We start from the raw sequence: 20069 nt of genomic DNA, 5'->3' as shown, positions 1-20069 counted from the left end.
CCAAGCCCAGAGTTCAGGCCACACAACTGGACCACCCCCAAAAAAATTAGACCTGGGAGCTTATCTCAGAGTAGCAAGAAGTAAGCAACCATTATACCTGCTCTGGCTTATGAAGGTCCAAGATAAGGGACTCTTTCCCCCTGAAATGACTCAGTCCTGCATTTCCCTGTTGAGGTAGGAAATATCAGTAGGTTAGTAGTGGTCGGTGTGGAGTTTATGAAATACATGGGGCATACCACAATATTTATACAATACCAGAAATACCATTTATTGCCAGGGAGTAACCTAAGGACATACAGCAAAAGAAGAAAACACTAAAGCTTTGTAAGAACTCCTGAGTTGTTTAAGAGCATTTAAAGAACATAATGGAAAACAAAAAAATCATTTATGCAACAGAAATAACCACTTATATTCTCCCTCTTCAGAAATTCCACAGAGCAGTGGGAGATAGGTCCAGAGGCTTATCCTCCCCATATCTGCAATTGTACAAATGTCTGCCTGCCAAGAGTGGGAACAGGTATCTCTCACCTTCCTAGGCCCCCATTTTCTCTCACAAACAATAATCAGCTAGTGTTAGTGGAACTTCTCAGTGTGCTGAGGGCAATAGAAGCAGCAGCTTGCCTGGTAAACCCTGAAGAGCCTGTGTACATGTTCAGGTTTGGCCCTGGAACAGCTCTGTACAAAAGCAGAATTCTCCAAGAGTCTTGATGTAAGCAGAGAAATAAACAAGTGCTATCCACAGTTGCTACACTATGTCATTTCATTTTTATTAAAAATAATGAGATATGCAAAGTGTCAGTAAGCGTGACAACCAGGGAAAAAAGTAGCTGTTGTTAGAGGATCCAAACATCAGATTTGAAAGAAAGATTTCAAAGGAAAGAAAAGACAATAATAATCACATACAGGAAACATAGTCTCAGTGAGAAGATGAGCTCAGTGGTAGAGTTAGGGAAAATGGTGAGAGTGATTGAGTGTAAAATGGATATATAAAAATATATATATGAGCCACCATGTTCTGGTGTCTCATGTCATAATTCTAGCTCTTCAAGAGGCTGAGATCTGAGGATCGGGGATTATAGCCAGTCTACCCAGAAATCTAAGACACCCTAATCTCCAATTAACTAATCCAAGTGCTGGAGGTGGAGGTGAGATCGAAGTGGTAGGCAGCAAGACTTGAGGGGGATAAAAAGCTCAGAAATACTGCCAAGACTAGAACACAAGAAAATGTATACATTCTACTATACTTCGGATTGCATTATGATATTTGCATAAATGTTTATAATCTATTCTATTCACCATCACCCCAATGTCATTTTCCCTGCATCATCTGGTAATTTTAATATGTTTCATTGTTATATTTTCATATATTCAAATGATCAATATCAACTGTTTCCTTTCTTCCTGTCAAAGTACTGTATAAGCATATAAATAAGCAGATCAATGAAAGCTATTGAAATTATTTTAGGAAAGAGAGGGGATGAGAAAGAATAATTGAGTGAGTTCAATAAAGTTATATTCTTGTATTAAATTTTCAACATGAATCTCCCCTATGCAACTAAAATATGTTAATAAAAACACTTGGTTTTACACGAGTAGTTGATAGCCAGTATCCTACTTAATGGTGAAATCATGTGTACTTATAGTCTAAGATCAGCCAAAAGATAAATACATCTACTCTCACCACGTTTAACTTGCACTGTACTGCAGTTGCTAGCAAGGTCAATTTGACAATACAAACACAAGTATCTATGTAAATAGGAAGGGGTGTTATTATCTTTATGTGCAGGTAACATTAACTTTCTATTTGTGCCATCCTGGGGTTTTAAGTCAGGGACTGTGTGCTGTCCCTGTGCTTTTTCACTCAATGCTAGAGCTCTACCACTAGAGCTGCAGCTCTACTTCTGGCTTTCTGATGGTTAACTGGCAATAAGATTCCCATATACTTCCATGCCCAGGCTAGCTTCCAAGACCAAAGCTCTGAAGTCAGACTGCTGAGTAGCTAGGATGACAGGTAGCAGTCAGCTTTGGGAAAAGCTGACATTATTTTTAATTAGAAAATCACAAGAATACACTGAAAGTTATTGTAGTCACCAGTGGAGGTCAATGCACTAACAGCATATAATTTTTGTATAAAAATAATTGGACATATATGTGAGCAATGAACAATTTTAAATTAATGTAGGAAATCAAGACTATTTATACTACTTTAAAGAAATGAAAAATGCATTTATGGGTTGGGAAGGTGGCTAGAGGTAGGGTGCTTGCTTAGCATGCATGAAGCCCTGGGTTCAAGTCTTCAGTACCACATCCACAGAAAAAGCAGAAAGCACTGCTATGACTTAAATTAGTAAAGTGCTAGTCTTGAGCAAAAGAAGCTCATAGACAGTGCCTGGGCCCTGAGTTGAAGTCCTAGGACTGGTAAAGGAAAAGAAAAAAAGAAAGAGAATAAGAGATATTGATCAGAAATATAACCTTGAACAATGAAAAGTACAGGACAAAGCTAGTCTTGGAAGCACTCCCCTTTTTACTTGATCCTTATCGCCTTGCCTCTGAAGGATTGACTTTTACAGAATATATTTATTGGTTTTTCTTTATATTATTATATATGCTCCTCAGTTGAAGTCCATACACCTATTTATGTTCTATGATCTCCACTTTCACGAGGAATAACTCAGGTCTACTAAAGAGGCCTGGAGAACCCAAACACTGGAGGACTGAATATTAGGCACAAAAGTTTCCTCCCAAACCTTGCCTGAACCAATGTACAGGTTCAGCAAATATCACAGTAAACCTTTAAGAGAGATGAATAGGATCTCAGATATGAGGGAAGGAGACAACAGATGTATTCCACAGTCTAATGGATAAGGTCTGGGAAGACCAGTCTGAGGTTTCCTAGGTATGCAGCCTTGAGTTACCTAGAGGAACATTTAGGATCACAGAAGAGATAGCAATTCAAAACGAAGGATGGAAACTCGGAAACAGACTGGTTTGGGGCAAATGATCAGGCATCCCATCAACACAGACCTACCTTAAACTTCACTCCTCTACCCAAACCCACATTGATCCTGATCCTCCAAACCACCATCTCTTTGAAGAGTAAGGGAGGTGTGGATCCATGGTCTAAGAAAGCCCTGTGAGGGAACGTGTCAGGAGTTACCTGAATAAACTATTAAAGAAAAAGTAAGGGGGCTGGGAAGGTGGCTCAGTGGTAGAGCGCTTGCCTTGCATGCATGAGGCCCTGGATTCGATTCCTCAGCACCACATAAACAAAAAAAAAAGCCAGAAGTGACACTGTGGCTCAAGTGGTAGAGTGCTAGCCTTGAGCTGAAGAGCTGAGGGAAAGAGCCCAGGCCCAGAGTTAGGCTCCACCAGCAGACCCCCCCCCCCCCCAAAAAAAAAGAAAGAAAAAGAAAAAGAAAATGGAGCATAGCAAAAACTCACAGATGGTGCCCAAGCTCTGAGTTCAAGCCACAGGACCAACAGCAAAAAAGGAAAAGAAAATAAAAATTTCTTAACGGAAAGACAAAATTCAGAAACAAACAACCAAAAACTCCTTAAGATTTCATAGGTGGAGTTTGGGAGTTTCAGGGAAATCAATTTTGAGAAATCCAAGTTGAGAAAAGAATTATGTTGCCTATCTACCTATTTTATTCCATTACATTACATTTATTACATTCCATTACATTTATTACATTACAGCAGTGTAAAATGGTAGGGGCTGCGAATACCGTTTTAAAGTGAGAGGAGAGATATTCAAAAACTGAAGGCAAAACGGAGATGTAACATATATTCAGGAGAACATAAGAGAAGAACAAAACGAAAACAACAACCCAGTCTCATCACCTCAACTGCATGATTAGAACTAAGAATTAAAAAGCCAACTTATGCAATGCTCCTAACACATTTCCATCTTCGGATTGGTCGTTGAATATTTCAGGAGCCAGACAGTGATTTTCAGGAAGGAACTCGCATTTGCTCCCTGGGCTTGGAGAGGAAGGTCTGCAGACATACTCGGAGTCCTGGGAACTGGGATCTGGCACTGGTCGGAATCCCAGAATCAAGCCCACTTCCTGCACATGGCGCCTTGCATTGTGGGAATTGTAGTCTGCGTTGGGGCACAGATCCTTGGAAAGTGATGGTTTGGGGGAGGAGGCGGGAAGTTCTTTCTGCGCATGCGCCTCTCCACCCACTGTTGATTTTTTTTCTGTCGGCTAATTCCGGGTTCTTTCCTTCCGCTTCTGCGGGAAGTGCTTGGAAGTTCGGTGTTGCTTTCCCGAGGTCCAAGCCCCTAGGCAGGCGCCCAGCCGCTCTTCAGGGGACCTTGGGAGCTGTAACTTGAAGGAATCTCAGGCTGCGGAACCATGTCAGGTATGAATGCAAGCTGGGTGCAGGACGGAGTCAGCCCCACGTGTGCCTCCTGTCTGGGCTTGGTGATTTGTTTGGGGTTCGGGTGTTTGTGCTGCCATTGGCCCGCGAGCCTCCAGAAGCCGGACACTGGCTCCCGGAACCCCAAGAGCAAGCTGGGTGGCTCTCCAGACGAGGAGAGCCGGGAGCTGTGCGTGTGAACGCCACGACTGAGAGATGCTGCCGGCACCCACGCCACCTGATTCACTTTGCCCAGCTGTAAGCTGAGCACGGAAACGGTTGGGTACTCTCTCCCCAACTCTCTCAAATCATTTGGTGGTGTTGGAAGATTTCGACCCTCTTTCAGGAGGGGACGGCATCTGGATTGAGGATTAAGCCAGAGCCTAGTGATCAGAGGGGGCATGAGACTATGTACTGATCCCTAATCCTAGTCTCACTGGTTTATTCAACCTCTTCCCACTGTCAGTTCTAGTATGGGATCCCTCAGACTTATTCTAGATGTCGCATCAATGGATTTCCTGACGCTACTTCTAACATGTTAGTTTTTCCTGGCCGTTTAGGAAGTGCTGATCTAGAAAAAAGTTGGAGGGAATGTATATTGCTCAAGGATATATGATGCATAGATATAACCTGTCCTGAAGATTTAGCTAGTGTTACCCGTTTTGTCACAATCTGCTCAAAGAAGTATTATTTTACATAGAAAATTCTTTTTGCCATTTGAAGTCAGTGAATCATAAATAGTCCTTTAAAATATCAAATAGAAAAATGTTGATCCTATTTTCATCCTCTTCACGTCCTATGGCTTCTGCAACTTCAAAATGTTATGGATATTCCCCACTTGATTTGTTTCTGAGAAATTGCAATTTCTCTATATACTAATGAGTCTATTTTACATCACTTAAAATGAGAGAGACTGCCTAAACATGCATTCCTAAAAACTTGATAGATCATTTAATAATATAGAAAATTAAGTTAATATATAATCTATTAATATAATTTAAACGCAATTCTACATAATTGTGCAAAGAAACAAAAGAGCTGTGGATAATAGCATTTCCTGTGTAAGAAACCAACCAGCAAGTACCAGCCAAATCACATAGCTATTTGATTTAAGTTTTGTGGATCTACATTTTGGGGTGCCTTCAACTTGCTATTTTGTGTTAATATTGTTTAAATCACATATAAGACTTTAATCTTCTAATTCCTTCCCTGAGGATAGTTGATTGGAATTGTGTCTCTCCTATGACCCAGTATTTTATGTTCATCTTATTAGGCCTTGTACCTTCAGCATTATGGCCAAGGTTCTTCATATGACTGTTTAGGAAAGTGAGCATTACTGACATAAGATCTTTAGTGATGTCTATTTGGCCAAAGTAGGTTAAATGGCAAATTGCAAGTCCTTGCATAAGGGTGCTCTGAGTATTTGGATACAAGGAAATGTGTCATTTCACAACCATTATTGAAACATTATAGCACTAGAAACATGCATTGCATATGTGCTTCCTGTATAACTTTTGTGAAAAATGCTGAGCTATACTATACATGTAAATATGGAAATGAATGAGGGGGAGTACAAATGCCCAGTGGAGTGCTAGGATCCCTTTGCATTAAAATAAACATAGTTCATGCATCCCTAAGTGTATTTCAGTAATGAAATACATGAATGAATACATACCACATTAATGAAATGTGGTATGTTTTTATTTTTCAATTATTTTTGTGGGATGTTAGTTTTTTTAGTACTACATGTATATTAACCTAGAAATGAATTGCTTTTATACTATCTATCTACCAATTAATCAACTATAGATTCATCTTTAGTGGAGTGTTTGATTAATGCTCTACTTGAGACATAAAAGATACTGGTTCTCCCATAAGAAGGCTTTATGCTTTTCCAGCCCATGTATAATGTTTTAAGCAGGAAAATCTGGGGCAAAATCCCATAGGTTCTTTCCTGACTATCTCATTTGCCTTGTCTCCCAGCCATGCTTCCAGAATCTTCTGTCCATTGTCAACAACAAGAAAGAATGAAAGGATCTCTGGTGAGTTGCTTTTGATTTCTCTGTTTTACATTCCATTTCATGAACCTAATAGTGGACAAGATTGAAAAACAGAAAAACAGATTCAACTTCAGGAACATGCTCCTGAATCAGATAAAGATGGCTTGTAGACTTTGTACATTCTAAATCTGACATTCTGGCTGAGTTGAGTAGAGATTTGCTTCAGTTTGTTTCTAGTTTTTCTGATGTTGTTAGAAGTAGTCAAACTTGTTAAGGGATTCACTGACACCAAGGAGGTGACTTCTCATGGAACAACTGGTCAGAGATCACATCCCCGTGAATAACATTAAACTGTCCTAATAAAATTTTTACTATAGTTGCTAAAAAGTGTGGTCACTTATACCTTCAACTATTGAAGAGTACTGAGTAAGGTATGTGTACTTACATTACTCTTCATACATACTTATTGGACTGCTTCATAGCCTTTTTCTACTTGAAACTTAGGCTATATATGACCATATATATAGTCTATGTCCTTTCTAGAAATCCCCTCTATGTTTCTCAAAGGTCTCCTGACTAGCTTTTTTTTTTTCTGTATTTTTTTTATTCTTTCTGTTTCTTGCTTACTAGCTTTCTTTCTCTCTTCTCTCTGTTTTCATCTGTTTTACTCTCTCTTTTTATCATTGTTTCTTTCAGACCCTCCTCCCTCCAAAAATTTCTCTTCCTTTTTTCCTTGCTTCACATGCTCTTATCTGGGAGCTAGTATTTCTTTTTTTCTTTTTCTTTTTCTTTTTTTTTGTCCATTGTAAGGCTTGAATTCTTGGGCCTGGGTACTGTCTCTCAGCTCTTCAGCTCAAGGCAAGTACTCTACCACTTGAGCCACAGTGCCTTGTCCAATTTTGTGGTAGTTTATTGGAGCTAAGAATCTCACGTACTTTCCTGCCCAAGCTGGCTTTGAACCGTGATCCTCAGATCTCAGCCTCCTGAGTAGCTAGGATTCCAGGCATGAGCCAACAGGACCTAACTAGAACTAGTTTTTCGTACTGATCACTTTTCCTTTGCTGACATGGCTCTTAGAATTGACATTTTTACCCATTATATAGGAAAATTGTTGCTAAATGTAAGCCGAGGTACTTCTATGAAGAGTCCAGAGCTAAAGAAAATTAGAAAAACACAAAAACATAGACAGATAGGGAGAAGGAGAGGTGCTAAGGCTCACTGCCAGTTGGGCCCCGAGTTTCTTCAACTAAGCATTTTTATTTGGGTTCCCACAGGGAAGGTTACCATGAGTACATGCAAAATAAATAAATAAAAGTAAAACATCTCTATTAATATTACAATCAGAACCAAAAAGAGTTTGTGAAAGACACTTGTTGCCTTATTCTTTTGAGACAGGAGACTGTAGCCCAGACAAAGTTCAGACATGAAGTCCATCTTACCTAGCCTTCAAGGTCAACAGCATCCAAAGTTCATTCAGCTCCAGCCTTTCTAGCACTAAGGCAGGGGGTTGGCACTCCAGTCTCTTAACCAGCTCCAGAGTTGTCTGTTTTAAGTTTTCCATGGCCAGCTCTCAGTGTACTAAGTGTAGTGTGGGTGGAGTTCCAACCTCTCAAACCTTTTCCACTTTCAGCTCAGCTTCCCTACAGATAATTAAAACCTTATACCCATCAATACACAGCAAAAAAAAAAAAAAATTGATGAGCCTGATCCTATTGCCTTTATCTGATCTAACTTCATATGATATGGTGGTGTAGTTTTATATTTTCTTCTTGCTCCATTTGAATAGTTTCATTCACTGCCAGTATTAGATAGAAGCTGGTTTTTATAATAAACAATACAGTGACCAGGTTTTTTACATTTGAAATATCACTGGTAGCAAAAGGTGACCAACATCTGCTCAGTGATAGACTTTGATCTCTGAAGAACTCCCTACTCGGTAATATATTTGGAAAATATTCTTGGGAATCCACCTGGAGAACTAATTCAGCACTATGTGATACACTTGAAAAATAGTCAGTGAAAAGATATACAAAAATTGAAAGTAAGATGCACAGATTAGAATAATTTGCATTTTTGTACAGGCGCCAGTCGCTCAGGCCTGTCATCCTAGCTACTCAGGAGGCTGAGATCTGAGGATCATGGTTCAAAGACAGCCAGAACAGGAAAGTCCATGAGACTCTTATCTCCAATAAACCACTCAGAAAAACGGAAGTGGCACAGTGGCTCAAGTGGTAGAGCATTAGCCTTTAGTTGAAGAGCTGAGGGACACTGCCCAGGCCCAGAGTTCAAGCCACACAACCAACAAAAAAAAAAACATGAATACTTTGCATTTTTGGTCCATGTATGTTTGTTATTAATGCTATTTGCTAAAATGTGGTTTAACATTTGTTCATGAATTTTATTTTGATTTTTCCATGTTCCTTTTTTCAAACAGTTTTATTATTATCAGCTTTAAGTAGTTGTACAAAGAAGTTGCCATTCTACAAAACAATATGTCTGACAACATTGTCACCCATTGCTCCTAACCTACCCCTTCTCACTTTTTTTTTTGTTAAAATTGAGATTGGGTGATTACATAAATCATAGTATTGTGGAATAGAGATGCTTAGTTGAAGTCAAAAACACATTTTTACCTTCACAAGACAAATTGTCATTATCATGGTCTGTAAAGTTTGTGAATTTTATGAGCTTTGTCAATACAAATCATTCCATATTCCTTTTGAAGACAGGTCTTGGTAAGTAGTCCCGCATGCCCTTGAACTTGTTATGTAACCTAGCCTGGCTGGTCATCCTTTTTGAATTTCCCAAGTTCAGGGTGTATGGTGTGTTCCATCCAGTGTGGCTACATCAACCATTTTCAATTCAGAGTTCACTAATAGTACATATGGCTGCATTGTTGTGCAGCCATCTCTTCCATCCATGTACAGCATGTTTCATTTTCCATGTATGAAGCTGTATAATCATTAATAGCTCCTTTTCCTCTCTACCCCAGTCTCTGGAACCATCTTACTTTTTGGCTCTATGACTTTGTTCATCCTTGGAAGCTCAGTAAGGGAAATCATACCATGGCTGTGCTTTTATGACTGCTGTATTTTACTTAGCTTAATGTATTCAAAGATCATCCCTGCTGTAAAATGTAGTAAACTTGTCTTCCTTTTCAATGTCTTTATCTATTCTTTTACCTGTGTCTAACTTTTGGTTGTTGTCAGTACTTGCTGTGAAGTGATTATCCAAATACTTCTTCTCATCCCTGCTTTCTCTTCTGCTGGGTACAAATCTAGAAGTAGAAGTGCTGGACCATATTCCTATGTAATTCTCTATTTAGTTCTTTTTAGGGCTGTCCATACCATCTTTGATTGTTTTACATTCCTGCCAGACATGCACCAAGGTTCAAATTGAATTCACATCCTTCCCAGTCTTTGTTAGACTTTTGAAAGATTTTTGTTGTTTTTGTTTAAAACTCTGTGCATGCTAACATGATAAAGTAGTTATTTCTGTAGAATTTTGATTTGAATTTTTCTCATGACTATTGATACTGAACTTTTTTATATTTTAATCAATTATTTCCAGATATTTTTTTAAAGTGTCTTCAATCGTTTTTTCTCATTTTAAAATCAGATTTTGTGTGTGGCAGTTTATTGTATAATTTTGTTTAATATTTTAGACATCATTCCAATTGTTAGTGATATTTGGAAATCTTTTCACTCATTCCATGCTTTTGCTTCTTTGTTGATCATGCCTTTTGATGGACTTCATCTTGCTTGGTTTGCATCAGGACTTTTGGTGTTCTATCCAAGTAGTAACTGTCAAATCTAATGTCATGAAGCTTTCCTGCCCTCCACTCTTCTCCTCCTCCTTTCCCTTTCCCTCTTTTTCCCTCTACTCCCCTCCTCTCTTGTCCTTTCTTCTTCCTTCTTTTCCCTGCCCTTTTGTTCCCCTTCTCTCAGCCCTCCACTCATTCTCTTTTCTCTTTATGTGTCAGATGAGGACTTGCTGTGTTGCCACAATTGGTGTCTATCTTAGAAACTCATGTGCTACATCTACTTTACCCTCCACCATGCCTTTGTTGTGTAGTGCTGGAGCTTGAACTCCAGGTCTGCTTCCTCATTCACTGTTGGCGCTGTCACTTGAGCCAGCTCCCACCTTTTGTCTAAATGCTTAATTAGAGTTGTCTACCCCGGCTGGCTTCCAAACCTCAGCATCCTTCACAGCTGGGGAAGGAGAACAGTCTTGTGCCTGAAGCCCTGCTTTTATTTTTCTTGTCTGGAACATTTAACATTAACAATTAATTGGATACTACAATGAAACAAGATGATCATGTAGAACTCATGTTCAACTTAAACTCAGATACTTCAGTTTCAAATTAAGTGTTGCATTTTATATCTAATAATTGTAAGTGTTCTTCTAACTATGGGAGATTTTGTTCACTCAGCAAATGGATTATGCTAGCACAACTCCACATAGCAATTGTTTTATAATTAATTTACTGTTTTTATAGAGGTGATGTACAGAGAGATGAAAATTCCATGAGTCAGGTAATAAGTGCATTTCTTCTCTTACAGAGTGTTCCATTCCCTCACTCTCACTCAATCACTCCCTTACATCTCTACTCATGTGTTGTTCTATAGTTTACTTTCATCAGTTTCTCCTAATCATCCTCTGCTGCACTTTTCCACCCTATTTCCCTCCAGTTCTCTGACTTTTGCCCAGTCTCTACAAGATCTACATATGAATACAGCAAACATAATTTAAAATATTTATTTTTGTTTCAAAGGTGAAGTAAGAAACTGGCTGCCTTTAGTATTCTATAAATTACAGTGTTAATGCCAGGCACCAGTGGCTCACATTTGTAATCTTAGTGACTCAGGAGGCTGAAATCTGAAGATTGCAGTTCAAAGCCAGCCCAGGCAGAAAAGTCCATGAGACTCTAATCTCCAATAAACCATCTGAAAACTGGAAGTGGTACCGGGGCTCAAGTGGTAGAGCCCTGGCCTTCAGCTGAAGAGCTCAGCAACAGTGCCCATGCCTAGAGTTCAAGCCACATGATCAACAACAACAAAAAAAATTCACAATAATGCTTGTCATTTCTTTCAGATCCATTCTAATTTCCCTGTGTTTATTTCACTTACAGATTACTAGAAATACACTATTTAACTTTATTTATAACATATAGTTCTATTTCTCATGTTGATTTCTATACAGTTTGTCTTGAGATTTATTCTCAGTGTTCTGTCTTGGTAAATTTAATGACATCGCTTTAAACACACCATTTAGTTTAAGATAATGCTATCGATGTGTGTGTCCCTGCTAAGTTTTGGTCTGCTTGTTCTATCAGTAAGAGCTGTATTACTTCTCCAGTGACAATGGTGGATTAAAAAATTAGAATTCTGGGCTGGGTAGTTGGCTCAGTGGTAGAGTGCTTGCCTCATATGCATGAGGCCCTGGGTTCAATTCCTGAGCACCACATAAGCAGAAAAAGCCGGAAGTGGCACTGTGGCTCAAGTGGTAGAGCACTAACTAGCCTCGTAACTAACTAGCCTTGAGCTGAAGAGCTGAGGGACAGTGCTCAGGCCCAGAGTTCAGGCCCCACAACTAGCAAAAAACAAAAAAAAAAAGGAATTCTATGTCTTTTTTCTGTAACTGGAACTCAGGCCTGTGTACTCTCCTTAAACTTCTTCTGCTCAAGTCTAGCACTCTACCGGAGTAGTTAGGATGACAGGCATGAGTCACCAGCACCTGACTGACTGAACATTTCTATAAAATACCTTGGATATGTTATTTTACACACACACACACACACACACACACACACACACACACATACATTTTTATATACATATATGTATGTATATATATGTATGTATGTATGTATATATATATAATATATATGATAGTGTCCAGAGGGGTTGCAGTTACATGAGCAAGGTAATGAGTCATTTCTTATAGAGCATTTGTTTCCCCCTCCTTTGTTTTTCCCCTACCATCACTTTACTCCCCACTTCCCCAAGTCTTCCCACCCCACCAAAGTTGTAAATTTCCTTTTCAACATAGTTCCTTGTACAAGTCATTGTTACAATGGGCCATCCTGTATCCTTATTTCAGAATTTTGTTATTCCCTTCCCCTCCTCAATTAGAAATATGTATATACAAGATGCAAGACACCAGAATCAAAGACATTGACAAAAAGGTTTATGCTATGGCAGAAGAACATACAAAGAAACAAAAAGAAATCATATAGTACATTGTAAGCCCATCAAAAAGAACAGCAAGAAAAAATAAAATCTCTTGTGTCCCTGTCTTGGGCTTCATTTCCTTTAGCATCAGCTTATATGGCCATATGTACATAGCTTTTGACCTCTTCTGCTTGTCCTAGACATAGATTAGTTTTTGCAGATAAGGGAAACTATGATTTCCCTTACATTTAATTAGTGTATATTTGTTGAACAAAGGAGGTTCATTGTGCTATTTCCATTATGTATGTGAATGCACACTCATTCTCTTTCTTTAACAACCAGTGGGGTGGGAAGGCCAAGCCTCGCAGTGATGTCATCACCTAACGGTCTGGGCCACTGAAAGGGGCAGGGTGTACAAAATGGTTGAGTGGGTGGCTTGGTAGAGGAGGGTGAGTGGCAGTTGAAACTGTTGGAGGCGGGGAGGTGACATAGCCTATATACAGGCTGCATGTTTCCCATTAGCTGGGGTGGAGATTGAGATGGCAGAGTAAAGGACAGTAAGAGGAGCCTATTGCAACAGATCAGGGCCTGTGGAGAAGCCTGGAGCCTCTGGTGAGATGTCTGGAGAGGAAAGTGGCAAGGCTTAAGGCCTGCAAAGAGGCCTGTGTGGAGTGGAGAGGCCCGCAGAGAAGGAGGAAGGAAGCAAAAGGAAAAGCCTTCCCCTTTGGAGCTTGGCAGCTTTGGAGCATTGGAGCTTTGGAAATTTTCAGACTGACTAATAGGAGGTTTGCAGTCCAACTAGTAAGGTTGGGGCTGCCCATTGGAGGCTTGGAGGTTGAGGCTGGTCTTGGTTCTGGGTACCCAGCCATGCACAAGGTAGTTGCAGGCCCCTTTCTGGTGTAAGTAGTGTAAATAACATTCCTTTGTCACCTTTAACTGTGCTTTGATGGATTGTCATCACATTCCCTTCCTCATCCCCTTTCTCAAAACAATATGAACACATTCCATTGTTACATTTGCACAAACATATATAAGGTTTGTTTCATCATTCGGCCCTCTTTATCCTATCTTCCCTGCTCCTACTGGTACTCCTATCCTCAACAGAAACTGTTTTATGTTCCTAGTACTTGTTTATTCTTTTTAATTTTTACCATAAAGGTGATGTACAGACAGATCATAGTTCAATAGTCATGCATTGAGAACATTTCTTTTTGAACTGGGCTATTATTTGTTTTTTTATTTTTGTTAGCCCCGACCTTACTAGTTGGACTGCAGACCTCCTATTAGTCAGTCTGAAAATCTCCAAAGCTCCAAATTGTGCAAATTGGTTTCACCTTGGGACAGAGCCCACCCCAACAAAGTTGTTAATAAAGAAGCAACATTTTTGAGAAGGTTCCTACACTGATTGGTGAGGGCCACAGCACAGACTCGGGAGCTGATACTGCAACCTGGAGCAGCCCCATTCTTTGTTTTTTAAAGGCAAAATCCATGAGGTCGATCCTAGTCACTCGCAGGTGACTAGTGGGATTGTAACACTGGAAGGATTGTACACTCCTGCCAGACCACAAACAGGTGGCCAATAGCCAGAGTTTACCAAAAGCATGTGCAAAAGACAGGGTTATCTTAAGCACCTGGTGTCACCAGTTGGAGCCAGTTTACAATGTATCTGTCTCATGGGTGAGTCTTTAACTCAACAATCAATGGTCAGTTAGGTTGTTAAAGGAAGGGGGACCAGATGCATTTTTTCATTCTGGGAACTAGCCCCATCAAGTCTAAAATCCCTAAAACAAAGGCAAAGCTCAAAATGGCATCATACCAGCTGGGGCCTCATCTCAGGGTCCACTTCAATATTACAATTTTGGTTTAAGGATGTGATTATACACATATGCATACCTGTGTGGAAAAGGCACTGTGGCTCAAGTGATAGAGTGCTAGTCTTGAGCAAAAGAACTTCATGTACAATGCCAAGGCCCTGAGTTCAAATCCCAGGACTGGCAAAAAAAAAAAAAATAGAATCTGTCATAAAATTATTCAGATACCTAAATGCCTTACACTGTTACTTCATATACATCTGCTATGAGACTAAGACCTATACAGTCCTTGTTCTCCAGATAGCTGATTTTTATATTGAATTGGCTCATGCCTATTTGTTGGTGAAATACTTAAAATTATGCAAATTTTAAAACGTTAATATTCAGAGAAAAACCTAGACAGGATAAGAGAAGAAGAGGGATAGAAAGGAGACTTGAACAAATTAAAAATAAAAATGCTTACAATATTATATGGGTATAAAGAGGTTGTACTGCTATTAAGTAATTTAAGTCTAAGAGGTTTTGAATTGAGTAATAAATTTCCGGATTAAGTATGTACACAATGGGGGATAAGGTCTAATAATCGACTACGGGTATATCTGAGGATGAGCAGAACAGCAATTAAGTCACACAAAGAAGATCGAAAGAGAAGAAAAAATGAAGAGAATGAGAAGGAAAGAAAAAAAGGATCAAAAGGTCAGTAGAGCTAAATAAGAAAAAATTTTTAAAAGAAAAAAAAAGCTCACACATGTACTCCTAAAATAAAAATTATGAGAGTAAAAAAAAAAGTTAATAGAAAACAATTTTTTAAGTTAAAAATTTTAAAACTTTTAGAAAAAAAATTTTATGGAGGGTACAAAAAAAGAGTTTTTTTTATTTTTGGGGGGGAGAGGATGGGAAGATCCCTTTTGCCCTTAACCAGTCTCTTGTTACAGTCTGGTCCACTTGTGGTGTTTGATTTTCCTGTGGCTTGGTTGGTTTCTTAAGTCAGTTTGAGCAGGCAGAAAAATGCTCTGCTTTACCCGGGAGTTTGTGATCCTCCTCCCAGGCTAGTTCAATTGGAGGGAGATCTGCTTTGAGTATCACAAAAGAGGGAGATGTCTGTTTCCTCTAGTTTGGAGATGCTGTGATAAGCCTAGGTTCTGGGTAGGGTTGAGGCCTTTCAGCAAACAGTAGCTTTTCCTTGAGAGGAGGCTAGCTTCTGAGAGACTCACAGAGCCCAGCCTGGAGCCATTCTCAGGGTTTATGTTTACTGAATTTCAATTGATTGTCCAGGCTGCTGTAGGGAGGGGCAGCCTCTGTCTCTTTACCCAGTGAAGAAAGCCACTCCTGGGGCTGGGGCCCTGGGTGGAGCTGAACCTAGAAGGTCAGGTTAGGTTCCTGTGACCTGCTAAATGACTCTTTTGTTTTCTTCCAAGGCCTGAGTTGGAGCTGGCAGCTCAGCCAGGCCTTTGTCAGTATCAAAGATGGAGTGGGGGAGGGAGGGGTGGCCTTCCCTCCTCTGCTCCCTGAGAAGGAGTTAGGATGTCAGGCTTCTACTCACGCTGGAGTCTTGGTTCCTGAGTCATCTATGGTCTGCGAACTGCACAATGAAGATGTCTGCTCCTTTTCAGTTCTTACTGGTATTGAGTAGAATCCACTCAATCCGCCACATCTGGCGCCTTTGTCCCAGACTCTCTGTGTTGCAGGTATGGTGGCTACAGCCTCCGGCCTCCACTGCCACAGCCCCGGCTGCTGGCTAATGCTCAGATCTGTCTCCTTGCCTGAATTTTCCCTCTCTGGCATAACTCTCTGTACTGTGATGGCACACTTGGTGTGATTCTCTGGCTTAGGACTGTTCACTGGAACACTAAAACTGCTTTCTTTGCGACAGCTTGTTTAGCCTCCACCTTCTCCTCTGCCATCTTCCCAGAACTCTCCTCCAAACTTCTATTTTTTAAAGTTTTTCATTATGAAAATACTGTACAGAGGGGTTACAGGACATAATGAGTGCATTTCTTATCAAGCATTACCTCCTCCTTTTCTGTGTTATACTTTTGAGACAGGAGACTGCATCCCAGACATATTCCAGGCATGAAGTCCATCTTACCTAGCCTTCAAGGTCAACAGCATCCAAAGTTCATTCAGCTCCAGCCTTTCTAGCACTAAGGCAGGGGGTTGGCACTCCAGTCTCTTAACCAGCTCCAGAGTTGTCTGTTTTAAGTTTTCAATGGCCAGCTCTCAGTGTACTAAGTGCAGTGTGGGTGGAGTTCCAACCTCTCAAACCTTTTCCACTTTCAGCTCAGCTTCAGCATTCCCTACAGATAATTAAAACCTTCTACCTATCAATACACAGCAAAAAAAAAAAAAAAATTGATGAGCCTGATCCTATTGTCTTTATCTGATCTAACTTCATTTGATGTGGTAGTGTAGTTTTATATCTTCTTCTTGCTCCATTTGAATAGTTTCATTCACTGCCAGTATAAGATAGAAGCTGGTTTTATATAATAAACACTGCAGTCACCAGGTTTTTTACATTTGAAATATCACTGGTAGCAAAAGGTGACCAACATCTGCTCAGTGATAGACTTTGATCTCTGAGGAACTCGCTACTAGATATTATATTTAGCAAAATGTCCTTGGGAAGCTACCTGGAGAACTGATTCAGAACATCGGAAGTGGCACACTGGCTCAAGTGGTAGAGCATTAGCCTTTAGTTGAAGACCTGAGGGACAGTGCCCAGGCCTAGAGTTCAAGCCACAAAACCGACAAAAAAAAAATACTTTGCATTTTTGGTCCCATGTGTGTTTGTTATTAATGCTATTTGTAGTTGTATGTTTCCACCTGAAATGTGGCTTAACGTTTGTTCATAAATTTTAATTTGTAATTTCAAGTGGAAAAATAGACACATATGGCACTTCTATCTCTGATCCAATTCAGAGTCTAAAATTTGATTTTTCCATATTCCTTTTTTCAAACAAGTTTTATTATTATTAGGTGTAAGTAGTTGTAAAAAGAAGTTGCCATTCCCCACCCCTTCTTTTTTTTTTTTGTTTAAATTGAGATTAAGTGATTACATAAATTTCACATATGTCACAGTATTGTGAAACAGAGATGCTTAGTTGAAGTCAAAAACACATTTTCACCTTCACAAGGCAAATTGTCATTGTCATGGTCTATAAAGTTGGGGAATTTTATGAGCTTTGTCAATACAAATCATTCCATATTCCTTTTGAAGACAGGTCTTGGTAAGTAGTCCCGCATGCCCTTGAACTTGTTATGTAACCTAGCCTGGCTGGTCATCCTTTTTGAATTTCCCAAGTTCAGGGTGTATGGTGTGTTCCATCCAGTGTGGCTACATTAACCATTTTCAGTTCAGAGTTCACTGATAGTACATATGGCTGCATTGTTGTGCAGCCATCTCTTCCATCCATGTACAGCATGTTTCATTTTCCATGTATGAAGCTGTATAATCATTAATAGCTCCTTTTCCTCTCTACCCCAGTCTCTGGAACCATCTTACTTTTTGGCTCTATGACTTTGTTCATCCTTGGAAGCTCAGTAAGGGAAATCATACCATGGCTGTGCTTTTATGACTGCTGTATTTTACTTAGCTTAATGTATTCAAAGATCATCCCTGCTGTAAAATGTAGTAAACTTGTCTTCCTTTTCAATGACTTTATCTATTCTTTTATCTGTGTCTGTCTTTTGGTTCTTGTCAGTACTTGCTGACAAGTACTTCTCTTGCTTTCTCTTCTGCTGGGTACAAATCTAGAAATAGAAGTGCTGGACCATATTCCTATGTAATTCTCTATTTAGTTCTTTTTAGCTCTGTCCATACCATCTTTGATTGTTTTACATTCCTGCCAGACATGCACCAAGGTTCAAATTGAATTCACATCCTTCCCAGTCTTTGTTAGACTTTTGAAAGATTTTTGTTGTTTTTGTTTAAACCTGTCTATACTAACATATATAAAGTAGTTATTTCCGTAGAATTTTGATTTGAATTCTCCTGACTATTGATACTGAGCTTTGTATATTTCAATGAATTATTTGCAGTTTTGTGGGGGTTTTTTGAAGTGTTTTCAATCGTTTTCCCCATTTTAAAATCAGATTTTGTGTGTGGCAGTTTGTTGTAGAATTTTGTTTCATATTTTAGAAATTATTCCAATTGTTAGTGATATTTGGAAATATTTTCACTCAATCCATGCTTTTGCCTCTTTGTTGATCATGCCTTTTGATGGACCTAATCTTGTTTGGTTTTGCATCAGAACTTTTGGTGTCCTATCCAAGTAATAACTGTCAACTCTAATGTCATGAAGCTTTCCTGCCCTCCACTTTTCTCCTCCTCCTTTCCCTTTCCCTCTTTTTCCCTCTACTCCACTCCTCTCTTGTCCTTTCTTCTTCCTTCTTTTCCCTGCCCTTTTGTTCCCCTTCTCTCAGCCCTCCACTCATTCTCTTTTCTCTTTATGTGTCAGATGAGGACTTGCTGTGTTGCCACAATTGGTGTCTATCTTAGAAACTCATTTGCCACATCTACTTTACCCTCCACCATGCCTTTGTTGTGTAGTGCTGGAGCTTGAACTCCAGGTCTGCTTCCTCAGTCACTGTTGGCGCTGTCACTTGAGCCAGCTCCCACCTGTTGTCTAAATGTTTAATTAGAGTTGTCTATCCCGGCTGGCTTCCAAACCTCAGCATCCTTCACAGCTGGGGAAGGAGAAGTCTTGTGCCTGAAGCCCTGCTTTTGTTTTTCTTGTCTGGAACATTTAACATTAACAACTAATTGGATACTACAATGAAACAAGATGATCATGTAGAACTAATATTCAACTTAAACTCAAATACTTCAGTTTCAAATTAGGTGTTTTATTTCTAATACTTGTAAGTGTTCTTCTAACTATGGAGATTTTGTTCACTCAGCAAATGGATTACACTAGCACAACTCCATGTAGCAATTATTTTATATTAATTTACTGTTTTCATAGAGGTGATGTACAGAGAGATGAAAATTCCATGAGTCAGGTAATAAGTATATTCCTTCACTTACAGAATGCTCCATTCCCTTACTCACTCTCAATCACTCCCTTTCATCTCTACTTATGAGTTGTTCTATAGTTTACTTTCATCAGTTTCTCCTAACTATCCTCTGCTGCACTTTTCCACCTTATTTCCCTCCAGTTCTCTTTTGCCCTGTCTTTACAAGATGTACATATGAATACAGCATACATAACTTAAAATATTTATTTTTATTGCAAAGGTGAAGTAAGAAAGTGGCTGCCTTTATTATTCTATAAATTACAGTGTTAATGCCAGCTGCCGGTGCCTCACACGTTAATCTTTGTGACTCAGGAGGCTGAGATCTGATGTTCATGGTTCAAAGCCAGCCCAGGCAGAAAAGTCCATGAGACTCTAATCTCCAATAAACCACCTGAAAACTGGAAGTGCTGCTGGCCTTGAGCTGAATAGCTCAGCCACAGTGCCCATTCCCACAGTTCAAGCCCCATGACAAACAAAAAAAAAAAAATTCACAATAATATTTGTCATTTCTTCCAGATCCATTCTGATTTCCCTGTTTATTTCACTTACAGATTACTAGAAGTGCAATATTTAACTTTATTTTTATCATGTAGCTTTATTTCTCATGTTGATTTCTATAGTTTGTCTTGAGATTTATTCTTAATGTACTGTCTTGGAAAATGTAATGACATTGCTTTAAACACACCATTTAGGTTAAGATAATG

The 20069-nt window shown here is 39.4% G+C and overlaps 1 protein-coding gene across 1 annotated transcript in view; it reads left to right on the top strand.

Annotated features, from left to right (window-relative positions):
- The first annotated feature begins 4285 nt into the window (after window positions 1-4285).
- LOC138808593 (zinc finger protein 717-like) overlaps window positions 4286-20069 on the top strand; it is a 33790-nt gene continuing 18006 nt past the window's right edge. Inside the window, exons 1-2 of the mRNA XM_069994888.1 lie at window positions 4286-4368; window positions 6349-6407. Of these exons, the coding sequence (XP_069850989.1) occupies window positions 4362-4368; window positions 6349-6407 (66 nt within the window). The 5' untranslated portion in view covers window positions 4286-4361. The remainder of the gene's footprint in view (window positions 4369-6348; window positions 6408-20069) is intronic.

Source organism: Dipodomys merriami, unplaced genomic scaffold (assembly GCF_024711535.1).
Source record: "Dipodomys merriami isolate MVZ:Mamm:240054 unplaced genomic scaffold, mDipMer1.0.p SCAF_458, whole genome shotgun sequence".
Classification (NCBI taxonomy): Eukaryota; Metazoa; Chordata; class Mammalia; order Rodentia; family Heteromyidae; genus Dipodomys; species Dipodomys merriami.
The sequence above is the reverse complement of the archived record's forward strand: the minus strand, read 5'-3'. Positions and strand labels throughout refer to the sequence as shown.